The sequence below is a fragment of the Halichoerus grypus genome, chromosome 14 (genome assembly GCF_964656455.1).
Source record: "Halichoerus grypus chromosome 14, mHalGry1.hap1.1, whole genome shotgun sequence".
NCBI classification, from domain to species: domain Eukaryota; kingdom Metazoa; phylum Chordata; class Mammalia; order Carnivora; family Phocidae; genus Halichoerus; species Halichoerus grypus.
In genome coordinates this window covers 6,646,393-6,660,791 of record NC_135725.1, presented here as the reverse complement: position 1 = coordinate 6,660,791, position 14,399 = coordinate 6,646,393, and the positions used below count along the sequence as shown (strand labels likewise).

Here is a 14,399-nt window from a genome sequence, read left to right as displayed (position 1 = left end):
AGAATGAGCAGAAGTCGGGGCCCTTGGCTGGTTCAGTTGGTTAAGTGTCTGACTCTTGGTTTTGACTCAGGTCATGATCTCAGGGTCCTGGCGTCGAGCTACATGGCGGGCCCTGAGCTCAGCAGGGAGTCTGCTTGAGGATTCTCCTGTTTGCCCTGCACGGCCCCCTCCCCCCCGCTCGCTCTCTCTCAAATAAATTTAAAAAAAAAAGAACAGAATGAGCAGAAGTCCCAGTTTGTTTTTTGGATGAACTCAGCAGTTTCTCGATGCGTTTTGCATGATGCATGTGACCCTCCCGCAGGGTAGGTGTACAATGTATGAAGTGAGGGAAGGGGCTCGGAGAAGCCAGTAGCTCGTAAAGTTGCCGTCTTACCTGGGAGCAGAGCTGGCCCACTCCCTCGGCTGTAAGCCAGCGTGCTTCCTCTTCACAGGACCGCATCATCTACCTGCTTGCTAGACCTCACCCTGCTTTCATGGGCTCTTTATTCTTTCCACCTCTGAAGGTTTATTTTTTATTTTAAAAAATTTTTTTAGATTTTATTTATTTATTAGAGAAAGAGAAGGCACAAACTGGGGGGACAGGCAGAGGGAGAGGGAGACAGTGAGAGAGGGAACACAAGCAGGGGGAGAGGCAGAGGGAGAAGCAGGCTCCCCACCGAGCAGGGAGCCCGATGTGGGGCTCGATCCCAGGGCCCTGGGATCATGACCTGAGCCGAGGGCAGACGCTTAACGACTGAGACACCCAGGCGTCCCTCAAAGTTTAATTAAACTTTTTTTTTCCTGGAATAATTCTACAGGTTGATGTCCTTAAGGCAACAGCCCTCCCTCTGTTGAAGCAGTTTGGAATTGACGGTGAATCATTTGAGCTAAAGGTAAGAGTGTGTACACTGTTGGCTGTAAACGTGTGTAAAATATTCTCTTATGAACTCGTTGGAAGAGCTGTAGGACGCAGTGTGTCTGTGTGTGTCACGTTTGAAGTCACCATCGAGCAGCCCCACAGGAGCCGTGATCCAAACGTGACAGACTTTGCGCCGAGAAGGGACCCGAGCAGTGGCAGCGCCAGTTCGTTTGTGGTGAGCGGCGTTGTGCGCGCTGCACACGGACGGACTCCTTTATCCCTCACGGCAGCTCCGCCGGGAAGCAGCCGCACCAGGCTTCCCGCCACACGCACTCTCTGAGCGAGGTCACCCAGATGTAATTCGCGTCCCGGGCCTCCCAACCTGGATGCCCCGGAGAGTTTTCAGTGTTTTCAAAACTTAGAAGTGATTTAAGCATCTGTTTGTTTGCTGTTGGAAGGAATTATTACATCACTAAGTTAACTGGGTATCTTAAGCTGCTTAGCATCTCTACTTCTTAAGTTAATGTCTTAAACAAGGGAAATGACTTCATTTTTATTAATAAAATGAATTTTGCTAGATTAGTTAGTTGCATAGGAAGGAGGAACGGTTCCTAATGGTTAAGAAAGCGGTTGAGCCGCTCATCATAAGCATGAGGGAACAGGTGCCAGGGGTGAAGTGACCCCTGGGGCGTGCTGGCCCTGTGTCCACTGCTCTTCCTGCCGTTCGGGGTCCCTGCTCAGCACGTGCCCTCTCGATGGTCTTGAAGGGGTTGACCCGTTGGCTACGAAAGAGCTGAGTTCTGAGGAAGAGCCCCTTGGCCTAAACCAGCTAGGCTGGGTATCAGGGTCCCCCACTCTGCCGCCTCCTCACCTTTTCTCTCTCATCACCTGCGCAGGTGGTGCGGCGGGGAATGCCTCCTGGAGGAGGAGGGGAAGTGCTCTTTTCGTGTCCCGTAAGGAAGGTCCTCAAGCCTGTCCAGCTCACAGATCCAGGGAAAATCAAGCGGATCAGAGGGATTGCGTATCCTTTGCATTTGATTTAGATTTCTGATCTTTTACTTGCCTCATGAAGATAAGAATGACTCATAACAATTTGCTTCTTCCCAGAGTTATTTACGTTTTTATTTATTTTTTTTAAAGATTTTATTTATTTATTGAATTGACAGAGAGAGAGAGACAGTGTGAGGGGGAACACAAGTAGGGGGAGTGGGAGAGGGAGAAGCAGGCTTCCTGCGGAGCAGGGAGCCCGATGTGGGGCTCGATCCCAGGACCCCGGGATCATGACCTGAGCCGAAGGCGTCGCTTAACCAGCTGAGCCACCCAGGTGCCCCAAGTTATTTACGTTTTAGACAACAGTCTTGGAGAAATCTTAACAGTGAAATTGTAATTGTTGGCTGAGATATGATGTTTTATTATCTGTCTCACCATGACCAGACTGATCCATTCCTTATTGTTTTTTTAGTTAATGCTGAAGCAAACAACTCCCGGGTATGTGCTGCTCTCCTGAGGGCTTTGGTTTAGGGGCCACCAATACACTGCAGTCCCTCCCTCAGAAGAGCTCGTTGTCTGATGAGGGAAACGTGCAAACATGTAATTCTGATATAATGTGTAAAATGGTGTAGACGGATGCACAGTGGGTTGGGGGAGCTCAGACAGAGGATGGCACACTCTGTCTGGAAGATGTAGGAGGGCAGGAATAAGATCTACTTATTAAGTGGTTACTCTGCATGCGCTGTGATAATATACTTATTTTCTTTTCAGAAAACCACTTTATTGACATATGATTTATGTACAAAAAGCTATACGTACTCCACGTGTACAACTTGATGAGTTTGGAGATGAATATACACCTGTGAGTCCAGCAGCATAGTAGTACCATATACATACCTGTTACCTCCAAAAGTTACTTTTTGCCTTCTAGTTTTTTTTATTTTTACACTTTTAATTTTTTGTGATAATAACGCTTGACATAGATCTACTCTTTTAGCAAATTTGAAAAGAATTTACTGGGGCGCCTGGGTGGCTCAGTTGGTTGAGCATCTGACTTTTCGTTTTAATTTTATTTTTTTTTAAAGATTTCTTTTTCATTTTATTCATTTGAGAGAGAGAGAGAGAGCATGAGCACGGGGAGAGGCAGAGGCAGAGGGAGAAGCAGATTCCCCGCTGAGCCGGGAGCCCGACATGGGGCTTGATCTCAGGACCCTGAGATCACGCCCTGAGCTGAAGGCAGACACTTAAGCATCTGAGCCACCCAGGTGCCCTGAGCGAACAACTCTTGATTTCAGCTCAGGTCGTGATCTCAGGGTCGTGGGATTGAGCCCTGCGTCGGGCACAGTACTTCATGCTCGGCGCAGAGTCTGCCTGGGATTCTCTTTCTCCTGCTGCCCCTCTCCCTGATCACTCGAATGCTCTCTCAATAAATAAATAAATAAAATCTTAAAAAAATAAAATAAATTTTATTTTTTAAACCCCAGTATAATTAGCAAATTTTTAAGTATGTAATACAGGCATTATGGTACACAGTAGATCTGTAGGACTTAGTCATCTTGCATAACTGAAACTTTGTGCCCTTTGACTGACATCTCCCCATTTCCCCCTCCCTCCAAGCCCCTGGCAACCACCAGTCTACTCTCTGCTTCTGTGAGTGTGACCATTTTAGATTGCTTATGTAAGTGGAATTATGCAGTATTTATTCTTCTCTGTCTAGCTTATTTCACGTAGCACACTGTTTTCCTTGTTCACCATGTCGCAAATGACAGCATTTACTTTTTTTTTTTTTAAGGCTGAATAATATTCCATTGTATGTAAATATTACATTTTCTTGATCTGTTCATCTTTCATTGGACATTTAACTTGCTTTCATGTTTTGGCTATAGTGAATAAAGCTGAAATGAGTGTGGGAGTTTGTTTAGTTTCTGTAGATATGGACCCAGAAGTGGGACTGTGGAATCAAACGGTAGTTCTGTTTTTAATTTCTTGAGGAACCTCCCTACTATTTTCCATAGTGGCTGCACCAGTTTGCATTCCCATCAACAGTGTATAAGGATTCCCTTTTCTTCACACTGTCGCAATACTTGTTATCTTTTTTTTTTTTTTAATTGTAGCTACTCCAACAGGCATGAGGTGATAGCTCATTATGGTTTTGATTTGTATTTCTCTGATGATGAGTGATGTTGAGCACTTTTCCACATGAAGGTATGAACATCTCTGGGTCTTCTGTGGAGAAATATCTATTCAGGTCCTTTGCCCATTTTTTAATTGGGTTTTATTTTATTTTATTTTTAAGATTTAATTTCTAAGTAATCACTACACCATGTGGGACTCCAACTCACAACCCTGAGATCAACAAGAGTCACACGCTCCACCCACTGAGCCAGCCAGGTGCCCCTGGGTTATTTTATTTTTATTTTTTTGCTGTTGAGTTGTAATGAGTTTCTTATGTATTTTGGATATTAATCAGAGGTATGAATTGCAGACATTTTCTCTCATTCTGTGGGTTGCCTTTTCACTTTGTTGTTTCTTTTGCCCTTGTTTTGGTATTCCATCCAAGAAAGCATCGCTGGTGCTAAAAAGCTTTTCCTCTGTGTTTTCTTTTGGAGTTTTATGGTTTTAGGTCTTAAGTTTATCTTTAATCCATTTTGAGTTGATTTTTCTATGTGGTGTTAGTCTGTTGAACAGATATGAAGATATGATCTATCTCTGTTCCCATTGAGTTGCATGTTTTCATGCTGGTACCATGCTGTTCTGATTATTGTAGCTTAGTGATAGATTTTGAAATCAGGAGCTCTGATTCCTCCAGCTTTGTTCTTCTTGCTCAGAATTGCTTTAGCTATCTAGAGTCCTTTTTGGTTCCATATAAATTTTAGGATTGTTTTTTATGTATCTATTTTCTATATCTATTATTCTATAAAAAATAATCATTGGGATTTTGATAAGGATTGCATTGAATCTGTAGATCACTTTGGATAGTATGGACGTTTCAAGAATATTAATTCTCTCAGTCCATAAACAAGGGCTGTCTTTCCATTTATTTGTGTTTTTTTCTTTTTTTTTTTTAAAGATTTTATTTATTCATTTATTTGAGAGAGTGAGAGAGAGAGAGCACATGAGAGGGGGGAAGGTCAGAGGGAGAAGCAGACTCCCTGCCGAGCAGGGAGCCCGATGCGGGCCTCGATCCCGGGACTCCAGGATCATGACCTGAGCCGAAGGCAGTCGCTTAACCAACTGAGCCACCCAGGTGCCCTTATTTGTGTTTTTTAAAATGTCTTTCATAAGTGCTTTATACTTTTTAGTATACAAGTCTTTTACCTTCTTGGTTAAGTTTATTCCTAAGTATTTAGGTTTTTTGGGATGCTATTGTAAATAGGATTATTTCCTTGATTTCTTATTCAGATAGTTTATTGTTAGTATACAGAAATGTAAGTTGATTTTTGTATCCTGCAACTTTTAAAAATTCATTTATTCCAATAGTTCTTTTTTTGGGTGGGTGACATCTTTGGGGTTTCTACATATAAGATCATGTCATCTGCAGATAGATGGTTTTACTTTTTCCTTTCCAATTTGGATTCCTTTCATTTCTTTTTCTTGCTTAATTGCTCTGGCTAGGATTTACAGTACCATGTTGAATAGCAGTGGCAAGAGTGGTCATCCATGCTTTGTTCCAAATTACAGAAGAAAAGTTTTGGGTTTTCCACAATTGAAGATGTTAGCTGTGGGCTTTTCATGTATGGTCCTTATTGTGTTGATGTAATTTTCTTCTCAACTTAATTTGTTGAGAATTTTTAATAATGGAAGAGTGTTGAATTTTGTCAAATGCTCTTTCTGCATCTGTTGAGACAATCATCTGATTTTTGTCCTTCATTAATGTGTTAATGTGGTGTATCACATTAATTGATTTGCATATGTAGAACCATTCTTGCATCCCAGGGATAAATCCCACTTGGTTATGTCATATGATCCTTTTAATGTATCATTGAATTTAGTTTGCTAAAATTTGTTGATAATTTTTGCATCCGTGTTCATCAGGGATATTGGTCTATAGTTTTCTTTTCTTGTAGTGTCTTTAAGGTCTGGCTTTGGTATCAGAGTGACGCTGGCTTCATAAAATGAATTTGGAAGTGTTCCCTCTTCATTGTTTTTGGAAGTTTAAGGATTGGTATTAATTATTCTTTAAATGTGTGGTAGACTTCATTAGTGAATTGATTAATCTGGTGAAGCCATCTGGTCTTGGACTTTTCTTTTTTGTGAGGTTTTTGGTTACTGATTCTGTCTCCTTACTTACAAGCTTTAATCTTGTTGCAGACTTGGTGGAATTTATCCATTTCTTCTAGGTTGTCCAGTTTGTTGGCTTGTAATTGTTCATAATAGTAGCTTATGATTTTTAAAAAAATGTGGCATCAGGTGTAATGTCTCCTCTTTCATTTTGGATTTTATTTGCATCTTCTTTCTCTCTTTTCTTAGGCTAGTTAAGGGTTTGTTAATTTGTTTATCTTTTCAAAAAACTGACTCTTACTTTTGTTGATTATTTTTTCCTAGTGGTTTTCACTTTGCTGTTTCATTTATATCTACTCTATTATTTTTTTCCTTCTGCTAACTTTGGATTTTAGTTTGTTCTTTTTCTGGTTCCTTGAGGTGTGAAGTTAGGCTGTTTATTTGAGATCTTTTCTTCTTTTGTAGAAAGAACGTAGGTGCTTATCACTATAAAATTACTTCTTAGTACTCCTTTTGCTTCGTCACATAAATTTTGGTATGTTGTGTTTTCATTTTTGTTGTCTCTAGATTTTTTTTTTTTAAGATTTTATTTATTCATTTGGCAGAGAGAGCACAAGCAGGGGGAGCGGCAGGGAGAGGGAGAGGGAGAAGAAGGCTCCCTGCTGAGCAAGGAGCCCGATGCAGGGCTCGATCCCAGGACCCTGGGATCACAACCCGAGCCAAAGGCAGACACTTAACCGACTGAGCCACCCAGGTGCCCATCTCTAGATATTTTCCAATTTCCCTTTTGATTTCTTCTTTGACCCCATGTTCAAGAATCCGTTCATTTTCATCTGTTTGTGAATTTTCCCATTTTCTTGCTGTTACTGATACCTAGTTTCATTCCATTGTGGTTGGAAAAGGTGCCTGAGGTGATTTTAGCCTTTTTTTTTTTTTTTAAAGATTTTATTTATTTATTTGACAGAGAGAGACACAGCGAGAGAGGGAACACAAGCAGGGGGAGTGGGAGAGGGAGAAACAGGCTTCCCTGCCGAGCAGGGAGCCCAGTGCGGGGCTCGATCCCAGGACCCTGGGATCCTGACCTGAGCCAAAGGCAGGCGCTTAACGACTGAGCCACCAGGCGCCCCTAGCCTTCTTTTTTTTTTTTTTAATTTTATTTTATTATGTTAGTCAGCATGCATTACATCATTAGTTTTTGGTGTAGTGTTCCATGATTCATTGTTTGCGTATAACACCCAGTGCTCCGTGCAGAACGTGCCCTCCTTAATACCCATCACCAGGCTAACCCATCCGTCCACCCCCCTCCCTTCTAAAACCCTCAGTTTGTTTCTCAGGGTCCATAGTCTGTGGTTCCTCTCCCCCTCCGATTCCCCCCCTTCATTTTCCCGTTCCTATTATCTTTTTTTTTTTTTTAACATATAATGTATTGTTTCAGAGGTACAGATCTGTGATTCATCAGTCTTACACAATTCACAATGCTCACCATAGCACATACCCTCCCCAATGTCTATCACCCAGCCACCCCATCCCTCCCACCACCCCCCCGACTCCAGCAACCCTCAGTTTGTTTCCTGAGATTAAGAATTCCTCATGTCCGTGAGGTCATATGATACATGTCTTTCTCTGATTGACTTATTTCGCTTAGCATAAGATTTCAGCCTTCTTAAACTTGTTACATCGTGTTTTGTGACCTGCCGTGTGATCCCGGAGAATGTTCCATGTGCACATAAGAAGAATGTGTATCTCGCTACTGTTGAGTGAAATGTCTTGTGGATGTCTCTTAGTTCCTCTTGGTTTATAACATTGTTCAAGTCACCTGTTGCCTTACTGATTTTCTTCCTGGGTGTTCTATCCGTTATTGAAAATGGGGTAAGACGTCTCCTATTACTGTTGTATTGCTGTTTCTCTATTCAAATTTGCTGATGTTTGCTTTATATATTTAGGTGATCTGATGTTGAGTGCTTATATGTTTATAGTTGTTATATCTTTCTGTTGAATTGACCCTTTTATCATTGTATAATTAACGTCTTTGTCTCCTGTGACTTTAAAGTCTTTTTGGACTTAGTCTGTTTTGTGTGATGGAAGTATAGGCAGTCCTACTCCCTTTTGGTTCCCATTTGCATGGAATATGTTCACTTTCAGCTTATATATGTCCTTATATCTAAAGTGAGTCTTTTATAGACAGCATATAGTTGAATTTTATTTTACCCATTCAGCCACTTTTGTTTCTTTTGATTGTGGAGTTTAATCCATTTACATTTTATATTCTTTATTTTTAAGTCTCCAAGTGACTCTGAGTTTACTTGCATTCTGTTTTGCAGATGGAAAAACCGAGGCTTCACAGGCTGAAGGAATTTGCATCCACATCACACTGTTCATAATGGCAGGGCTGGGATTTGAGCCCTGTCTTACTGCAGCCCAGTCTTTGAACCTCTGCTTTTTCTTAGAGGAAGGGAGGGCATTTGGATTGAGCCTTGAGGAACAGAGGCCTGTGAAGTGGAGCAAGGAAGGGGTGCTTCAGGCAGGAGTGTGGGCCTCTGCAGACGCAGTGGTGCACCCTGGTTCTGGGAGTGGCAGGCCGGGCGGTGTGGCCTGAGGGCAGGTCTGTCACTGGTGTTCGGTAGTAGAAGATGGGATGTGAAAGATAGGGCCGGAGCCAGTGAAGATTGAAGGCCATGCTGACCAGTTGGCTTTCATTCCAAAGTCTGTAATTTTCTAGAGAGAGAATTTCCATAGTAAGAGGATAAGGTCGGTGGTGCTGAAAGAACTTCCGGCTGCGCTTGGCTCATTGTAGAAACTTTGGAAGGTACAAGTGTAAAAAAAAAAAAAAAAATCTTACACCTAATGGTGACCACTTAGAGGCAAAGATACTAGGGAGTCATTTTGCCCGAAGAGGATGGTGAGGGTAGTGGCTGGAGCACAGGTGAGGGCTGCAAGTTTACAGAGAGCTTGGGGGCAGCATGCGTGGGAAGCCGTCCCCACCTGGCTCTGTGATAGAGGGATAAGGAGTCCTTTTGGATGGTCTGCTGTGTCCCCTGGCACCTGGAGAGAGATGTACATTCTGATAGTAGCTACATGTTTGGGGCAGTGTAAGGTGGGGTGGGGGCATTGGTGATAGTTCAGTTTTATTCCTTTTGGGTTTGAGAGCCCTTCACAATGGTTACAGGGAGATAGGTCTAGAAAGGAAATTAGAAATGTACATCTGTAACTTGGGGGTGAGGTGAGAGCCAGAAGTGGGTGACTTGGAGTCGCTATCATGTAGAATGCGGAGAGAGGCAGGTGGATCCCTGAGACATCGCTAAGACTTGAAAGCAAAAGCAAAATGCTCCCAGGAAGGGGGACCAGGGAGAGTCAGGCAGTTGAGAGGAGAATAAAGAAAACGTAGCATCTTAGAAGCCCTGAGGAGCCCAGAGGAGTCAGCGTTAGGATGGAGGACATTCTGGGCAGCACACGGCTGGGGAGGAGCTCCTTCCAGAGAGGAGGAGCCAGCCCTGACGACCAGTTCCGGGGAAATGGTGCAATGTGGGGGCTGCTCTCAAGAATCTTGACAGGAAAGAGAAGCAGGAGGAAGGAAAGGTGGGAACTTGCCACAGGGAGAGAGTTGAGAAGATCCCCTCCCTTCTTAAAGAGAAGGTTGATGGTGATGGTGGTGATGGGAGTACTTCCATTGTCTGAGTAGAGTAGACCTCTAGGAGGGGGGGATGCTGAGGAAGCGGGGTAACACTAACAAGGTGCTGGGTTCAGATGTGGGTTCCGACTCTGGCCTTGCTGCCCATGGATGGCAGGATTTCGGCCCCACGCCTTGGTTGACTCCCTTCTAACCGGGTGTGTTATAACCGCGGTGTGGGGCTGCAGCGAAGGTTGAACAAGGTAGTAGATGTAGAGGGCGAGGCACCTGGCTGTTGTGTGAGGAAGCATTTGGTGCGTCGCAGCTAGTATTGTTTTTATTATTATTTGAGAGGGTGTGGGTCGAAGATGGCTCTAGATTGAGCCACCTGGAGGTGATCGGAAGGGGGTTGGGAGCAGTTTTCATTTTTCAGGAGTTAGGAGGGGATCATGGATAAGGGCATCAGCGGAAGGATGATAAGACCGTGTGACAGGTGTAAAGGTGTGCTGTCACAGTGGGGCACAGCAGCTGAAGGGAAGACCAAGGCTGTGGGACAGCAGTAAGGGCTCAGCTGAAGATGAGATTTTATCATTGTGTCGGCTGGGTGACCATGTGGCTGTGTCTGGCAGAAGTTGGCAGCCCAGAGGGAGGGGACGAGAAGGCCAGAGGGTCAGTTTCATCCGGGGCTGGGTGCGGATGGCAGAGAGTGACTGGTGCAGTAGGATGGGGTAGAGGGACATCTGGTCAAGGGATTGGAACGCTTACCAGATTCAAAGATTGAATGTAAATAGCTCTAAAGATTGAGTGGCAGTAGGTATGTGTGCTGGGTAGACGAACAAGAACTTGTGTTGGGGGAATTGTATTTTGGGGTTTCAGATATTGAAAGTAGTAAAATTCTAGGTGCCGATCTGGGGGAGGGCAGGCGTTGGAGGCCAGGGGGCTGGATGGGGTTGGGTGATGGCTTTCCTGGTGGGACTTTGACAAAGGGGGTAGATCAGGGTGTGTGCTTCTCAGGGGTGGGTTAGGTGCTAAAAAGTCAAGTTTTGTGTTTCTCAGGAGGTTTTGGGGTGGTCCTACTTGGAGGAGAAGTATGGAGAGGCCTTGATGAGCTTGAACAGTAAGTGGTGAGGGGAATAGGGTGGTCGGCACAGCCACAGGCACAGAAAGCCGTCATTGAGATAAAAGGGTGCTGCCTGAAGTTTGTAGAAATCCTCAAGATAAGAGGAATGTAAAACAGAGCTTCCCTGGACGGCGGCCTGTTCTCTCTGCTAGGCTCTCCTGGGGTGTGTCTCAGGGCCGTTCCCCGGTAAAAATGAGAGAGTGGGCAGCGGGGGGAGATATAGTTCCTGTCCTGGGAGCCCCCAGATTGACGCATGTGGTTAAACTGACTTTCTAAGGTGATGTTCTCCATAGAGAAATGGAAATGCAAGTAGGTAGCGTTTTTTTTTTTTTTTCTTTTTAACCAAATATGCCTTTTCTACTTGACCCTTGGCACTTACTCAATCTCATTCTCGCGAACAGGCGCACTGTATTTTACCATATAAAGAAGCCAGGATGAAACCCTGCTGGTGGTCATTGACTTGCTTTCTCTTTTCCTCTGTTGCTGAAAATGCTGCAGTTGACGGCCTTGCACACAAAATCCTATGCACGCTCTGGACTGAGTTTGTTTTTACTCATTTGAGATTTGTTCCCTTTAATAGCTCTAGCGTGGTGGTGAACTCTGCTTGGAATCCATTCCCTGTAGTCTGGAAATGTGATTTCCAGAGTGTGCTCTGTTTGTTTTGACATAGTCTTGTGGTGACTATGCAGGTTTCACAGAGACTGCCTCCTGGGGTCCCACGGTACTTGGAGTACTGGGTGTGCAAAAGCCTCATGAGTTAGCCTTCGATGAGGACGCTGAGAAATGGGGAAGCCTTGGGGGTCGCACAGAGGAGAACAGAAAAGAGCCCCGAGCACTGGGGTGTAACTTTGTTCCTCCCTGGCTTCTCCCTCTGGTGTTCTTTAAGCCTTCCCGGTATAGAACCGGTGCCAGGAAGACACTGGAGAGCCCCTTGCTTGGGGCTGGGGCTCGGACACCTGAATCTTCCTGACACATCAGACCTGTAGAGTCTTCCTCCCAATTCCCCAGGAAAGTAGATACAAGTGGCCTTGCTCAGATTCTTGTCTGCAAACCAGACATTCCAGCTGCTGGTCTCCAGAGCTGCCCCTTTCACAAACACCTCAGTGGAATGTGGGTTTGAATTGAGATCACCTTCTTGGCCAGTTTTGGGGCCTGGGAAAAAAGAGCTGCTTTTGGAAAAAAGCTTTAGCTGGTTTTATAGGTTTTTTTAACTTGCAAGTCTGGTTAACTGTTGGTCTGAGCTTGGAGGTTGCGTTCCCCATAGGAGGGCTTGGGTCAGGAGAACTGGCCCTGCTCTTGTGGGTGGTTGTGGCTTTAACTGAGTTACCCCCCAGAGCGCATCTTTTCCCTCTTGGACCGGCTGTCCAGGGCGTGGGAGGGAGCCGGTGTTGGTTCCTGCCAGCAGCAGTGACTGGACAGTGTGGTTACCTTTTATTTAATGCCACCCACTCTCATTCTCCCCCTGCCTGAGGAGGGGGGGTGGGGAGAAGGGAGCACTCTCTTTTCAGTTTGTGGCACTATCCCAGAAGCTCATGATCTGGTACATAAGAGTCAAATGAAGAAGCTGGGGTAGAGACAGAAGATGGGAGTGAGTTGGAATTTGTAGGACAAACTGGTTTCCTTTCTCTGATTGTAGGACAGGTACTTAGAGAATCAGCCTCTTTGTCTCTACACACACACACACACACACACACACACGCACACACACACACTTTTGCTCACTTGTGGGTACTTTCTCTGACCTGGGACACCAGGGAGGGATAAGGGTAGGAGTTCCATATGGCCTGTAGCTGTGAAATTGTCTCTCTTGGATATGAGTTCCTAATATGGTATTCATATAAGGGCTTCAGGAGATTCACAGTCCCCTGAAATTGTCTGCAAAATGACGTGTGTGTTTCCTGAGGGAGTGTCCATAGCTTTCATCAGATTCCCAGAGGGGTCTCTGATTTCTGAAAGGATAGGAACCTCTGCTTTGGGGTTTGAATCTTGGACTAACTGCAAGAAAAGCAATAGCCGGCGTTCATTGGGCTCTTACCTCACACCAGGCACCACTAAGCACTTTACATGCATTATTTCATTTGAGCTTCCAAACCTTGGGAGGAGAATGTTGTGATTATTCTTCTCTTACTGATGAGGAGGTAGACACACACCAGACCCAGAATGATGCAGTTTGCTGGAGCTGGCACTTGAGTACAGATGGTCTGATTCTAGAACTCTTAGCCATTCCTCGGTAGGTCCTTCACACCAAGCCGGATGGTTCCATGGTGACTCTGGCATATAGCCACCTTGTCCATCTCCACTGCCAGGTTTCTGGTATAGGACTCCACTGGCCCTGAGTTGGTACAGCTACTCACCCGGTTTCCACATGTCTGTGGGGGTTGGAGGGAGGAGGTTGTCTTTGTGAAGTCAGATCTGTTCAATTTTGTATCTCACTTCTGTGACCTGGTTGTCCTCAGTTTAAGCCCTGGAAGTAGGAATCCATGGCTGTGGCTCATGGGGTCACTGTGAGCATAAGATCAATTGCTAATGTACCTGAAAGAATTTTGGGAGCCATGAATGCTGTGGGACTATATGTCAGGATGGTGACATCTGTGCTCTCCTTAGGAGAGTGGGCAGCATCAGGCTCAGAAGGACAGCACCCACCCAGTCCAAAGGGTATGAGACCCAGGATTGTTTGTCTAAGCTGCCTGTGGCCAAAAGTACATTCTGGACAGAGAGGTGGTGATGTAACGGGGCCTTGTGTGTGTATTGAAAAATCCCTCTTTGCTCTTTCCTCACTTCAGGTTTGTCCTTTGAGTCAAGTCAAATATTTATTGAGTATTGCTGAGTACAAAAGTAGGGTATGAGAGTCATCAGAGAGCTCTGCTCCATACGGAAGCAGAGCCCCTCTTCTTATGGAAGGCATGGTCTTGGTTGATGGGCAAGGACGTGTGTAGATGAAGGGAGACGTACGGTAAGGTCAAGTGAAGACCACGGTCTGGTTCTGGCTGGAGGGTGTGGCGGAGAAGGAAGGAAAAATGAAGGAAGGCGGTTCAGGTTGGAGAATTTGAACAGTTGGGTGAGTGGTGGGGGTAATGGTGTCGGGGTGGGGGGACGAACACTGAGCAGACAGACTGACCGTGAGGTCTGGGAGGGTCCAGACTGAGGGAACTGCGGATTCTCACTAGCATGAGGAAGATTGATCTTTCAGTGGAGGGTGCGGGATGGATCAGAGAGGGGAGCTAGATGCCAGCCAAGGTCTTTGCAGTCTCTGAGCATTTCATTTCTGCAGCTCAAATGAAAATTGAATTTGTCATTGATGGTAATTTTTGCACAGTTGGGTTGGAATAGGCAGACCACACACCTTGTTTCCCCTGTTGGACTTGCCATGTGGGGTTTGTGTCAGGGTAATGGGAAGATCACATGTTGTTACTTCTCTCTTTCTTTAACCCCTTGTCCCACGTATGTAGCCACCTCTTGACTGAACGTTGCACATCGAAAGTGCTCCATACTCACTTATTTTTGGATTCGTGGCATTGGGGAGAGCCAGTCTCTAATTTTAGGTAATTGTTTCTGTTTCCTTAAAAATCAGCCTTTTCGGGGCCCCTGGGTGGCTCAGTCAGTTCAGCATCCAACTCTTGATT

The 14,399-nt window shown here is 45.0% G+C and overlaps 1 protein-coding gene across 21 annotated transcripts in view; it reads left to right on the top strand.

Moving 5' to 3' along the window:
- RCL1 (RNA terminal phosphate cyclase like 1) overlaps positions 1–14,399 on the top strand; it is a 96,971-nt gene that overhangs the window by 62,117 nt on the left and 20,455 nt on the right. For 6 of the 21 annotated variants that reach the window (XM_078061350.1, XM_036101241.2, XM_036101238.1 and 3 more), the window contains 2 exons: positions 798–872; positions 1,735–1,859. In XM_078061350.1, the coding sequence (XP_077917476.1) occupies positions 798–872; positions 1,735–1,859 (200 nt within the window). Of the gene's footprint in view, positions 1–797; positions 873–1,734; positions 1,860–13,587; positions 13,835–13,891; positions 14,319–14,399 lie in introns of those variants that run through there. The other 15 variants (XM_078061358.1, XM_078061357.1, XM_036101246.2 and 12 more) reach the window with 12 other exon arrangements.